The sequence below is a fragment of the Syngnathus floridae genome, chromosome 6 (genome assembly GCF_059516105.1).
Source record: "Syngnathus floridae isolate MCC-2025c chromosome 6, RoL_Sflo_1.0, whole genome shotgun sequence".
Lineage (NCBI taxonomy): Eukaryota > Metazoa > Chordata > Actinopteri > Syngnathiformes > Syngnathidae > Syngnathus > Syngnathus floridae.
In genome coordinates this window covers 17342931-17356770 of record NC_142418.1, presented here as the reverse complement: position 1 = coordinate 17356770, position 13840 = coordinate 17342931, and the positions used below count along the sequence as shown (strand labels likewise).

Genomic DNA, 13840 nt, shown 5'->3' with positions numbered 1-13840 from the left:
ATGAGCTATAGCAAGAGTTGCGTGCTAGAAACAATGTCAAGTGTTTATTATTTACACACACCATGATGATCAGAACATAAAAAAAATGTGAGAAAAAAAAAAAGTTCAGCTTTTTGCCTGTTTCCCGGGTGCCGTCACTCGTAGCGTGACAACTTGAGTCGGGGGATGATGTTCATGGACTGCAGTTCCTGGAAGAGCAGCTTGCAAGCGTAGGGGATGTGCAGCGACGACACGTGACACGATGACTTGCAGTAGTGACACCTGTGTGGGAGGTGAGGGTGAGGATGGGGGAGGCAAACAGTAAGACCGTACCAACCTGTGGATCACTTTATACAATGGGACAGCCTTGGAATGTGCCCAAAATGGCGGCTTCAAAACCTCCAATGCCGCGTCTTACCAGCTAGAGTACGCCAGAAGGCCACACTGTCCACAAACGTCCACATCGAAGGCGTCACTGGAGATCATGAGGCGCTCTAGCAGCAACATGCTAGCGCCGTAACCGATCAGACAATCGCGCTCCATCTCGCCCAGACGCAAACCTCCGTCTCTGGATCGACCCTCCGTCGGTTGCCTTAAGACGCAGTAAGGGAGGAAAATTCAAATGTGTTCTTCGTCGGGTGGAGGTAAAACTTACCTTGTAAGAACGGCTCGAGGACCACGTGCTCGCCCGTGCATTTTGTCCAAAACCATGTGCTTCAGTTTTTGGTAATAAACGGGTCCAAAGTAGATGTATGCCTCTAGTGGCTCACTGAGGGGTTACACAAAAAAAAAAAAAATCAATGCAATGATTGACGCTATAATTGTACAACTGCAAATAAAAATTTCAATTCAAAATGTGATGTTCTGTTTACCCAGTGATGCCCGAGGTGACATAGTCCTTCCCCTGGTAGTTGTATCCATAGCGGACCAGGTCCTCGCACACATCCTTCACTTTGCTGCCCCCGAAGACCGTCCCGTAATGGAAGCGCCCGTCCAGGACTCCCGCCTTGCCGGCCAGCAGCTCGATGAGCTTCCCCATCTAACACGAAAGATTTCAGACGATTAGTGGTGTGTCACTTTTAAAATCAATATTCCGATGTTCTCAATCTATCATCAATCGTAAACATTTTTGGGAGAAGGCATCAATTACCGATCAGGAGTGTGTCAATCATAGATATTTTGGCAAATAAAACATTTTGTGGACTAGTTAATTGGGTGATTTCCCAAAGCACACCTGCTAATCTCTCACGGCACAATGAGTGAGAGTAACACGTGTAGCCCCAGCGTGAAGATGACTGATTTCTGCAATTTCGCTAAGGTTGCCCCCACACAACCCTTGACCCCGGCACATAAAAGGCCAACACCTACTCTCCTCGGGCGATGTCCTCCGCAGCCAAACATTGCCGAGCGCTTGCCATAGCGACGGCGGCGGTTAGCAACGGCGCTGGCACCGGCGACTTGAGCAGTAAAGATCACTGCTGATTTTACTGGCGGAGACGCTGCAAACGTCTTCTGTAAGCGTTTGATAAAACTTGCAACGTTCGGCTGGCGTCCGTCGCCGCGGCAACGGCTATCTGTTGGTGCGGCGCAGTCAAACTGTCGTCGAGTCAAAAGAACGAGAGCTCTGGGAGACAATGATAACCTCAGGAGGGGATAATGAGGCTTTTGTAACCCTAATGGGATACACACACATTTAGCTTTGAATTTAAAAAAAAAAAATCCCTCACAAATTGAACGTGTGTTTTATGTCAAAACATTTGATGACAATTTAATTTAGTTTTTTTTAGCTTTTATCTCAAATTCAAGTACAGTGATTCCTTGAGTGCCCCAGTAAAGGTGTTTTCCCAACCACGAGATGTTTTTTTTTGCATATTTGTTCACAAACAGACACACAAATAAAAAATGACATGTGTATAATTTCAATGAAACACTTCACCTATGCTAACACGGTTAGTTAGGGCATAACTATCATGTAAATATGATTCACATTTCCTTTCGTGACTTCAACTGAGGGTTCCCAATAGGACTGATAGATGCTGAAAATAGCGTACCGTCATTCGAGAAGGAAAACCATGCGGGTTCATGATGATGTCGGGACAAATACCCGTGTCACAGAAAGGCATGTCCTCTTGTGGGACGATGAGGCCGCAAACACCTAAAATGTACAAACATGTTATTAAATATCATCATGACAGATTTCTATATTACTTTTTTGCCAGATTTTTTTTTTTGTATTTATTTATCCATCGTAGGAGTTCCATTCCTCCTTGTTGTGAACTTCTGCCGGATCATTTCCGCTCTCATGTGGACAGACGGGCTGGCCTTTATGATTCGTCAAGCAGCCCCGTCGTCGAGAATTTAAGTGGGAGTGCAAATGTTTGCGCAAGGGGGGGACCTGCTCTTGCCTGGCCAGGACAAACAGATTTTAGGCCCATTTGCAAATGAAAAAAAAAAATAGGGAGTACACAGAAAGAGAAGCAGAGCAGGAAATGGAGAAAAGGTGCTTAAACTCGACAGTGAGAGCGGGATTACACATGGAGGAGGAACGTTGGGAGATATTGCAAGCTCTGCACGTGCGTTTAAAAAAAAGATAAATCCCTTTTTTGGTCCGCCTGGTCCACAACACTGACTGCTAATGTCGGGCAGGATGTTGCGACAGGATGTTGACCGGCAACAAGTGGCGCGTTTTACTGGAAAGTCGTCCAGCAGCAGGAAGCTGCGGGCTGAATGGGAGCGGGAGGATGGCCAACGTAGTCAAAGGAGTGAAACGGGAGAGGGGGGGGAGTAAACGTGTGGACGAGAAAAAAAAAAAAAAATACAGAAAGTGGGGTAAAATAGTGGCGAAGGTGAGCGGGCAGCGGTTCCCATGGCAGACGTGCTCGGTGTTGTTTGTTTTGTGTGAAAGTGGATGATAAAAGAGGCATGAAATCAGCAGAGAAAGGCGAGACAACAGCGAGGGTCCAGCGCCCTCCATCACAGCTCTTACAGCTCCATGCTGGCGGCTTGCACAATGGACCACCCCCCCCCCTTCCTTCTCAGTGCATCCACATACACACAACCTACAGCTGTGTGTGTGTGTGTGTGACCGGTAAATAATTAACTTATTCTGCTCTGCTGACCGAGACTTATAGGACCAGTCATGAGAAGCTGGAGGACGCTCACATTCACTTTCTAAAAACAAAAAAGGGATAGTTTAGTTAGCAATTTTAGTGTGATAACCTTAGCTAAATTTGAGAAACTTTTGATCGGAATTAGGGGGTCCAAACTTCAAATATTTTGGTATTTTGGATGGTAAATTGTTGAACGGCTAAAAATGTTCATTGAGATGAAAGGGATATGAAATTCAACAAAGTTTGTTTGGCATCAAGAGAGTTTGAAAAAAAGAAAAAAAAAAGCTAAACTTGCTTTGAATAATATCGTTTTGTTACTTTGTCTCCAAATGAAGATTTTTTTTTTGTTAATAATAATAAAAAAAAAAAAAATTGACCCCTAAGCCATTATCAGCCAGCCCTTGCTTTAAATTCACTAAGAAATTAAATGAAACGTGAAAACTCATCCCTCCATCAAAACGTCACAGGTCCTTGACTTCGAGCTAGTTTTGTGCTGCTAAGCATTTTCTCGACAGTAAGTGAACACCTCGCCAAACTCCCCCCCACTCGGACTAACCCTCCGGCGACCCCGCGCTCTCCGTCACGATGCGAGACAGGAGACATTGTCCCGTCCCGAGCTGACCGCCCTGTGGCCACCGCCTTAATGAAGAGAGTAAATTATGCACGGCGCCAGTTAGCTTTTTTTGATTAAAACATCATAGGGGCACCTCTATAGGGGAGGTTCCGGCCAACAATGAAGGTTGTAAACACTTTTTTTTTTTAGGCCCGAATACTGCTGGGGTGTAATAAATTTGCATAGTCTGGCACGGGACAAAGAGCCAATTAATTGAAAAGAGCTCGTGATGGATGAGGACACACGCAGGAGGGAGGAAGGGACCCCCGGACAACCTAGTGCAACAGGTTTCACTCGCTCACCTTTCTGTCCGTGCCGACTGCTGAACTTGTCACCGATCTCGGGCCTCCTGGTCTGCCTGAGCAGAATCTTAATGAGGAAGGCGTCTTCGGCATTGGACGAGATCATCACCTTCTCGATGTACGAGTCTGTGGAGCCCTTGTAGCTGCCGAGCGAGAGGGCAACTTATTATTCATAGCAAAAAAAAAAAATAGAGGAACATTGTCTTCTGCCTGAAGTCAGCTGGGAGATGCTCCGGTTCCTGAAGAAGAAAAGCAAATGGATGGACACTCACCTGATGGGCACTTCTCGGTACTGAGGCTGGCCTGGCTGTGTGCTGCCCTCCAGTGGTGTCTGAGTGAGGGTCGGCATGGATTTGTTTACCAACACCTGCTTGTTCTCCACTCGCTCACCTGCAGCACCACATAGGAACAAAGGATTGAAATGTACTGGCCAAGTGTAAACACAAGACTACAACAACTGGATCTTCAGCGACTCACCAGGGGAGCAGATCCCATCAGCGTCCAAAATGTTGTGCCTCCAGATGGGCTTTTTGGTGGCGGCGTCAAGCATGGGGCCCAACACCTTGTCGAAAGTTTGGTTGGTGTAACGCCGCAGCGTGCACTTTGCGTTTCTGTACACCAGACAACGACCGAAGCCTGGAAGGGGAATCCGTGTTTAAAAACAAGTCGAATTGTAGATGTTCCCAAGTGTCCCTCACCTCTGTCCAGGGATGCTTTGTTGAGGACCAGCGCGTCCTCAATGTCGTAGCCACTGTAGCTCATCACCGCCACGGTAGCGTTCTGTCCGGCCGGCAGCTTCTCGAAGTCGATCAGCTCGATGGTTTTGGTTTTGACCATGGGCCTCTGTGGGTACGCCAGCAGGTACATCAACGTGTCGATGCGGTTTCTCTGGTTGTAGCCGATCGTGCCTAGAGAGAAGAATGCTCACTTTTTATTGCCAACCTAAAAGAAGCATTAATTTGATTTTTTTTTCTGGGTTGTTGTGAGATTGAGCAGACGAGAAGAAGAAGCCAACTAAACTCCAGAGCAAAGAAATGTGTTGCCATTTTATGTATGCAAAAGCTTTGGAATTACTGAAACATTTATGCTAACTTCTTTCCACCCCATCGAAAGCATTTCTAATTATGTGCTAGCATTAAGCTGTCTGTTTTCAAATATGAGGATAAGCAACACAAAAATGTTTTTTTAACAATACATTTTTTACACTGTCCAAATTGTGGATTTACATCACAGTTAGAATCTAAATTTTGAGTTGTCTCATCTACTTTCATGGCCGTTTCAGTTAACTCCCAATGGCGAACTTTTTTTTTTTGTGGTGGTGTTTTACTCCGCCAGTGAGGCGGAACTGGCTGAGTTATGGCATAATTAATGGCCTCCTTGGGAGTCTTTGACATTTGTCACATGCTATTACTTGACAATCGGGCTACGAGCGCAGAGCCAACGATAATGGGCACAAGCAGATTTGCACATGTATAGATTTGTCCACACAAAACAGCAGAGGATATTGGGCCAAATATAGTTTCAGTCTTTTTTTTTTGTGAAGATGTGGAGGGGGGCTAAAGAGTTGCAGTGGGGGTTACAAATGTTAGCGGTAGCGGGGCCGTTTTGGGGAAGTTGTGGTTACCAAGGAGCCGCGGGTGCGCACTCGGTGCTCTTTCGCAGCTGAGCACACCGACCCCCCCGAGGACGGCCGAAGCAGACACAATGAATTGCTAATGACACTCGGGCTGACTGGCAGGGAAAGGGCCTCCGCACACACACGGGGTACAATGGAGAACCTACGCAAGCGCCCCATGTTTGATGTCCATGCGCATACGCTCACAACGCAAGCATGCACAGGACACGGGAAAAAAAACTCAATCAAACAGACGCCCGGTTTTGAGGCTCCACAACTTGTGCGCAGGGATATTTGAGAAGGGATTGATATCTTCCTGACTAAACTGTTTCTCTTACCCATGGCCTGCTTGCCCATAGCGCACTGGTATGTGTTCCTGGGCGACTGGTTGTGATGGGGGTAGGGAATGAGGCCGGCGCACACGCCCAAAAGCGTGAAGGGCTCGATCTCCAAGTGGGTGGTTTTTCTACAGAGAAAAAAAATTCATAATTGAATGGGAAGTTATTCCAGAAGAAATTCTTCTCCAGCACTCACTTGTCTATCATGTGCTCGTAAAGGGCGATTTGACAGTCGTTTTCTTCATTGACGTCCAGGTACTCCACCAGACCTTCGTGCAGGAAGTCCTCAAAGGATCTGGAGGAAAAAAAAGTGTCAGACAAGCACCTTCCAAGCTGGGATCTCAAGAATAAGTAGCTGGAATCACCTGTAGCCTTGCGACAGATCTTCGATGTGTTTGTTTTTCACCATGGGTTGACCCTTTTTCACGATAATGTACGGTCTACCAAGGGAACAAACGAGAAGAGTGGGATCTCAACTTCCGGGTGAATTGGATGGGTGACCACACCAACCTGCAGAGACGTCCTCCATCCGATGAGATGTACACGCAGCGGTCGGCCATATTGGTAGAGATGGACACAAACTCGTTGATGAATCCCGCCCTGCGCATCAGTCGGAAGGTGCTGACGAGTTTGGGATGATCTCGAATGACGCCGAGGATGTTTCCTGTGGATGAGGGCAGAGAATCACTTCCAAATTCCATTGAGAAGGTCATCTAAAAATACACCACTCAGAAAAGATTTGGGATCTTGGGGTGGAATATGAAAATGACCCCTGAACACAAAGTAACTTTTAGAGAACAGCTGATTTAATTCATCCATATCTGAACATTTGAATGCAAGTTTTGGATTGTTTCAGTAGTTTTTGGGACACCCACTATTCTAACGTTACAGAAAATACCGGACTGGATGGATTACGTTAACATTATATACCAATCAAAAAAAATCTTTTCTCCAGTAAAATAAGGGCAAAAATGTATGAATATGAAAGTTAAAGTTAAAGTTAAAGAATGCTTCATCTTCACAAGCATAAAAATAAACACATTTATGGAAGGTACAGTAAGTGGTCAACTAATGATCGAATTATACTGTATGCATTTTAAAAACGGAGTATCAGCATTAAAGGAATAATTACCATATTTACTGGACGCAAAGCGGCTGCATATACGCCAGCATCCCTGCAGTCCTTTATTTATTTATTTTAAAAGTAATTCTGTATGGTGAGAAGATATTACAAAACTTTTAGGTGCTGTGTGCAATGTAATTGGCGCCAGGTTCACTATGGAGGCTATAGTTTACCTTCTTTCTCTTTGTATCACATCACGCAGGTGAATCAGTGGAGAACACAGACCGTGTGTGTATGTGTGTGTGTGTGTGTTTGCCGAATACACTCTGAAGGACTTGAGCACCTGCTGGTTGTAGCTAATTAAATAGTACAGCGGCTAACGTTCATGTGACAGTTATCAGCGGCCACACAAACATGGCGTAATTAAAGCGCAGTAAACTGCTGCTGTGAAATTAATGACACAAATTCAAAAATGAATATTTCCCTCTATGTACTCACACGGAGGATTAGCGTTTGCTTTAGTGTGATCGAAACATTTAATGAGCACATTATTTTATTTGAATTCGTGAAGCGTGAAGGTTTTACCGTTGAGGAAGACGAGGAAGACGCTGGGGTAGGAGAGCTCCTCTCCGCACAGCAAATTGACATCCTCCACGCCCAGGTTGAAGGCCAGCTTGATGATGGGACCGTCCTCCATGTCGGTGGTGATGTGCGTCATGAGGGCCAAGTTCTTCACCAGCCCGCAGGCCTACCACAAACGGACGACAAGACGTGCCAATTGTAAATCGATTTTTCTCCATTGAAATAGTACGAGCAGGCTCACCTCTCCTTCGGGTGTGTCGGACGGGCACAGCATGCCCCACTGCGAGGGCTGCAAGGAGCGAGGCCCGCTAACTTTCCGAGTCTTCTCGAATTGCGAGGAGATCCGGGTCATCATGCCCAGAGCCGAAATGTAGGAAAGGCGAGACAACACTTGCGTCACACCCTGACGGTCCATCTTGAATCTCTTCAGTGACCAGTTGCCCTGTGATAGGAAAAATATTTCGATAGTGTTTAAAAATCAAGCTGACTGAAGGGCACAGATTTTTTTTTTTTGGTTTATTTCAAAATGTACACTCTACCCAGGTGCCTACACACACTCACAGTAGAAATGGCGTTGATCATGCCATTGGTGATCTGGTCCTGTCTCATGTGCTTGACCACATCAAACTGCGCCGCCCTCTGTTTGGGGATGATCTGGTCGGCGATTTTCTTCAGCTCCGAATTGAACTTTTTGAACAAATCTTCAAAGAGCAGGGACAGAAGCTGCGAGAGGGGGGGGAAAAGCACCGTATGTGACCGTCATTATGTGTGAAGTGCGCTTTTACAGTGAAATACATTCAAGAAAAACCAGCAAGGTGGATCCAAGTCATCCGTCTCCCTCCCTTTCGCAAACATCACAACAAACAGACTTGAAATTAATCAAGAAATTAAGCTTCCGTTGCACAGCCAGGCCAATTAGTTGAATGTCAGCGAAGCATAATTGGAGAGTGAGAAGATTGTTGGCGTAAGCCCCTTTTGAAAAACTACTCCCTCCCGCCTTCTGTTCTAGGTTGGGGTGGGGGGAAATTAAAGGCCTTAAGACAGCAATAATGACATTATCAGAGCCGGGGCTCACGGATTAGCTCAATCGCTCCAGTCAAGGCAGCGCGTCTATTGTCAGCGCGCTGAAAAAAATCCCCGCCGTTCCACAGCTTTGGGAATTTGGTGCCACCGCATATCTCCCTCCTGACAAAGGCAAGCGAGGTTGGCGGGGGGGTGAAATAAACAAAACAGACAAACAAAGCGGAGGGGGAAAAAATAATGAGTCTTATTAAAAAGAAACAGAAGATATAGGTGAGGGCGGAAGGGCTCGCTTGTAATGCCGCTCTTTAAATACATATTTAAAAGCATAAAACACAATGAAATAGTGTTGTTGTTTTTTTTTAATGACACTGGGCAAAATTCATACCTGTCCCGCTAACTCAAGACGTTTGTTGCCGTAGTAATCTCTGTCGTCCACCTTGTTATCCCCTTGAGCCAGGATCACCCTGCGTACCATCACGGCCAGGTAAATACACTTGGCTCGGAAGTTAAACTCTTTGACCTGAACACACACAAAAGGATGACATTTGATCAACAAGCCAACTCATCTAGTTTATTCCACATACCGGCACATGAGTGAGAATTAGCGACGCCAGCAGTTCCCGGGCCTCCTCCATTTTGGTTTTTTTCGGACCTCCCCACATGCGCTGCCGGCGAACTTTATTCCCAAGGTATTTCAAAGCCTGGAAAGAAGGCAGCACAATAATTCTCACCAACTTTATTTATTTTTATCGTTGTGATTTGAATATATCAGACGTTGTTGTTGTTTCACTTTTATGACACGATTCAACAAAATCGGACTTGGACGCTTTGTAGATCATAGAATACGTACTGGGGCAGATTACTCATCATAATCTGATAAGTACATTCCTTAGCCTTATCTGCCTTTAATGATATAGATTTAAGCCTCATTGTGCACCGTACAATGACCCAGTGAACACGCTGAAAAGACATGAGGGAGGAAGAAACGGGAGCGCAGCAGCCGCCCGTTGCTAGGACGCAAATGACGCCTCATCAGTGCACCGGGCGGCTCGTCTTAATGACAAAAAACCCAAACGAGTTGTATTCATAGAGTTAAAAAAAAAAAAAAAACATGACTTAACAGGCTGGATGTGACAAAGAAAGGTCTCCTGTCAAGAGGCGGCATCCTGCTCTTTAGAAGACATCTTATTCTGATATCATTCAAGTCAGGCTATCATTATTGTCTTTTAAAAACTCTAAAAAATATATAAATATTACGATAGTATCCTGAGACATTGGACAATAATTTCAAAATGGGCTACCTGTGTCTGTGTAAAAATTTGGGCTTTTTGACACTCCTCCAGGCTTGGGGCGAAGCTGGCCATGACGTGCTCCTCTGTCCCGATCATCTGTACGATCTCCTGGTCACTCTCCACACCCATTCCCTGCGGGGAAGACACCCACAACGTGTGTAAATCAATGATTAGCATATTTTGGCAATTCCAACTCCTCTGGATAGGCCAAATAAATGAATGAATTTTCTGTTTCGCTTTTATTAAACATCTGAAACACTCGTAAGAATTACGTGGAAATGAAACAAAAGGAGTTGTGTAGACAAGACCTCAGTGTGAAGGTGAACACACAGTAGACATCATAGACTCACACAATGAGAGTGTGTGTGCGTGTGTGTGTGTATAAGCGCACAGGGGAGTCACAGGAGTTGTCTGTGACATTTGCTTATGGAAATGGAAGTCTGTGGGAACCTACTCGCTCGTCCCGCACTTGGACGTGTTTTGTGGAAGCGTCTCCATTTGCGAGGCGAGCGTCCCAGGCGGGAACTGGAGACAAGCACATGCAAATAAAGCCAGCACACAAAACGTGCTAACGGCTAACGACCCCTGCTTGGAAGGTAGTCGACGCTCACGATCGACGTGAGATTTGTTCTCGGCGGGCGAAGAAGTTAATAATGACGCCAGCTGGCTGACTGACATTTGCACGGAATGAAGTCAGACAGGGTGCGGTGGAGTGAGTTGGTGGTTGGCATGTCACAGTTTTAAGGTTTGGGTTTGAATCTAGAAATATCTTATTTTATGGAAGTAACAGTAAAAATATTTTCAAGTCTTTTTCACTTTGTGTGAGTGCAGGATTTTCACAAGTAATTCTACTATTACCAATCTTTGTTTCAACCTAAATCAAAAAATGTGAATACATTTCCAACTTCTGTTGCATAACGTGGACTCACTTGAAATAAAACTCAAATGTTGACTCCACTTTACATTGGGACGGTGGGTCAGTACTTGTTTGAAACAAGGTATGATATATACTTGCAGCGCCCCCTGGTGGACACCTCACAACACGCACCTTAAATATAATGGCGATGGGCGCATCTTCTGTCAGCGTGTTGTGCTTCAGGTAGAATCGTCCTTGTTTTACAATCATGTTTGTTCTACTTTTCTTTTCGTGGGTGGAGCTGGAATAGTTGGAAGGGGATAAAGAAGAAAACGGTCACACAATGGCTGCAACAAATCCATCTTGTCCTGAAGCTGAAGAAGACATTTTTCGGTTTTATGCAAGCCTGCTGTGTCGTGATACTTTCTGCTGGTTGTCTCTACCTGGTAACAGAGGCTCCCACCGCACCTTTCCTGTCCTGCTCCACAATGATCCTGTTCTTGGAAAGCTGCTCCTGGATCAGAATGACTTTCTCTTGACCTTTTACGATGAAATAGCCACCTACATTGCCAAAATCGTAAAATTAAAAAGAGGCTTGGATGTGGATAAACACTGGCATATTTGAGAACAAAAAAATCAATTGAGACCAAATACCTGGATCAAGAGGACATTCATTGAGTTTGGAGAATTCCAAGGGTGATTTCCCTGTGAGGACACAGTTGGAGCTTCGCAGCATGATGGGCATCCTGACAAATCACATTGAAAAGGAGAAGTCAAATTGTTGGAAAGTGGATTTGGTCAGACTTTTCTGAAGCTGAACCATTAAGACATTATTGACAAACTGCGGATGAAAGTGTATTTGCAATTAATAACTAATAACTTTCAATCAAAAGAAAAAGAAATGAAAAGAAATAAACTTTAGCAGTACCTTCCGATGGGCAGAGCATTGCGGATGATTCTCTGACTGCCACGCGTGTACTCGATGTCCACAGTGATGGGTGCCGAGTAGGTCATGTCTCGGAGACGACACTTGTGCAAAGAAAGGAAAAAAACGGGAAGACTTGCATAAAAATACAGTTTATTTGGTTAAAACGTGGCAGTGCAACCTAACAAAATGAAATGTTATTTCATACAACAAGAAACCTTTGAATATATCTGTAAATGCTGCTAATGACCCCCAAAAAGTTAAAAGAGTGGGCTCGTCCGGGATTTGAACCCGGGACCTCTCGCACCCTAAGCGAGAATCATACCCCTAGACCAACGAGCCACATGTTCTGAAGCTAGACAGAAGTCTTCAAGAAGTGGTGATGTGGCAGAACTTCATCCTAACTTTGAGCAACAGCGCCCCTAGCGACCATACATTGAAAATGCAGGTTGCTTCATCAAAGAGCATTAACACATTTATTTTTCTTTGCAGGGTTGTCCAATATTGCTCTTCATATCACATCTTAAAAGAAAATGTCACAGCTAATGAATAAACACGACAAATATCATTCTTTTTAATGAACAGTATCAAAAAATATACAATATTTGTAGATTGTGGGTTAACTGTTATAAGGTAATCGGCTCACCTCGTGAGGGGAGACTGGCCGGGTCACGTTGAAGCTCTCTTCTACATCAGGCATGCCAATGTAGATATTGAGGTACCTACAAGAATAAAAGGATGTTCAATGGAGCACAGATGAATGAATGAATGAATGTTAGTCATTCTGCAATCAGGTGACTTACTTGATGTACCACATCGGATCTGCGTCACTTGTTATCTTCTCATTAGCGCTCATAATTTTCTTTATCTGTGGAGTGGGAAGATAAAATTGTACACACACAAAGACAAAAATCAGACTCTCAGATGGACAGACACACAGACAAACATTTTCACTCACACACGAATATACTGGCTGGCTTGGGTTTTACCTCCACGTTGATGAAATAGTTGAACGAGTCGATGTGCTGCTTCACCAAGCCTTTTACCTTAAAAACACATAAATTCATTTATTTTAAATGTGTCATCTTATTGTGATTTGGAGAAGTTGCAATATGGCTATTTAGTGAGCATTTAAATATTGTTTATTAAAAGTAGACACAGGTAGGAATTTGTGTTTACCTTCAAGAAGGCAGGCAACAGCTTCCATTTTTCCTGCAGGATTTAAGAGACATGAACGCCACATAAAACAAGATGGCTATAGTGAAACACACACGATCATATTTGACATATATTTACTTTTTCGTGACATGTTGATACATGTGCTAAATTAGAGTTGGGTTATTATTGGTCTTCTCTATGAAGACTTAAAATAGTTCAGGTGAAACTGCATTTATAAAATGACTTCATTTGAGACTTAAATTGACTTATCACAGGATTTGATAAGACTTTCCTAAGACAAAAAGACTTGACCCCATCGCTATCCCACCAACTCGTGGTGTCAACAACACAGTCGGCTTACCTCGATAGTGTTGACAGGAGCCGCCAGTTCCTGCTGAGACATGCTACAAAACTCGCCCCCAAGCATCTCCATCCTGATTTCAAGTCTTTTTTAAAAATGTCCTTACTGTTTATGTTAAATTCTTAACCATTTTGTTAGTGTTGATTTGCTGTCGGAAGCCGCTGCAGCGTGCCTCCGATTGTGTGTTTCACTTTAATACTTCCGTACAGGTTGGGAAATATAGAACACGTTCCATAGCTTTATATACCGGGTCAAAGAAAATATGAAAAAAAAGATTTGAAAATAACACACCGTCATTTCCTATTTCACTGAATAACTTCAAACTTTGCTGTGATAAAAAATACAACAGTAAAAGTGAATATTGTTCTTTTTAGTTTTACAGCTAATTTTGTGTTCCACTGTCAGACCTCCGTGTGGCTCAGAATCCAAAGAACAGTTGACAAATTGCACGTTCAAAGAAATACATAATTATTATTATTATTATTATTATTATTATTATTATTATTATTATTATTATTATTATTATTATTATTATTATTATTATTATTATTATTATTATTATTATTATTATTAAATAATACCCTGGCATTTTAAGGTTGACAATATTAGTAATACATATGAAA

The 13840-nt window shown here is 43.8% G+C and overlaps 1 protein-coding gene and 1 non-coding gene across 2 annotated transcripts; both read right to left on the bottom strand.

Annotated features, from left to right (window-relative positions):
• Positions 1–22: 22 nt before the first annotated feature.
• Positions 23–13438, bottom strand: polr3b (polymerase (RNA) III (DNA directed) polypeptide B). The gene is made up of 28 exons (XM_088379121.1): positions 13218–13438; positions 12878–12910; positions 12688–12744; positions 12502–12566; positions 12345–12420; positions 11702–11802; positions 11428–11519; positions 11217–11334; positions 10966–11074; positions 9927–10049; positions 9210–9326; positions 9011–9145; positions 8164–8325; positions 7844–8044; positions 7606–7768; positions 6468–6621; positions 6323–6397; positions 6154–6252; positions 5958–6085; positions 4703–4912; positions 4482–4640; positions 4277–4394; positions 4005–4147; positions 2031–2134; positions 852–1018; positions 635–748; positions 398–571; positions 23–261 (listed from the first exon to the last, which is right to left on the bottom strand). Exons 1-28 carry the CDS (start codon positions 13287–13289, stop codon positions 135–137), a joined length of 3396 nt encoding a protein of 1131 aa, XP_088235247.1. The 5' UTR covers positions 13290–13438; the 3' UTR covers positions 23–134.
• Positions 11969–12040, bottom strand: trnap-agg (transfer RNA proline (anticodon AGG)). The gene has a single exon. It is a non-coding gene; the product is annotated as a tRNA-Pro (tRNA).
• Positions 13439–13840: the final 402 nt, after the last annotated feature.

Coding starts and splice junctions, on each gene's coding strand:
- polr3b (XM_088379121.1), bottom strand. CDS start 13,289: ATGGAGATGCTTGGGGGCGAGTTTTGTAGCATGTCTCAGCAGGAACTG. Junction 12,745..12,877: donor TGTTGCCTGCCTTCTTGAAG/GTAAACACAAAT, acceptor TGTGTTTTTAAG/GTAAAAGGCTTGGTGAAGCA. Junction 6,253..6,322: donor GATCTGTCGCAAGGCTACAG/GTGATTCCAGCT, acceptor TTTTTCCTCCAG/ATCCTTTGAGGACTTCCTGC.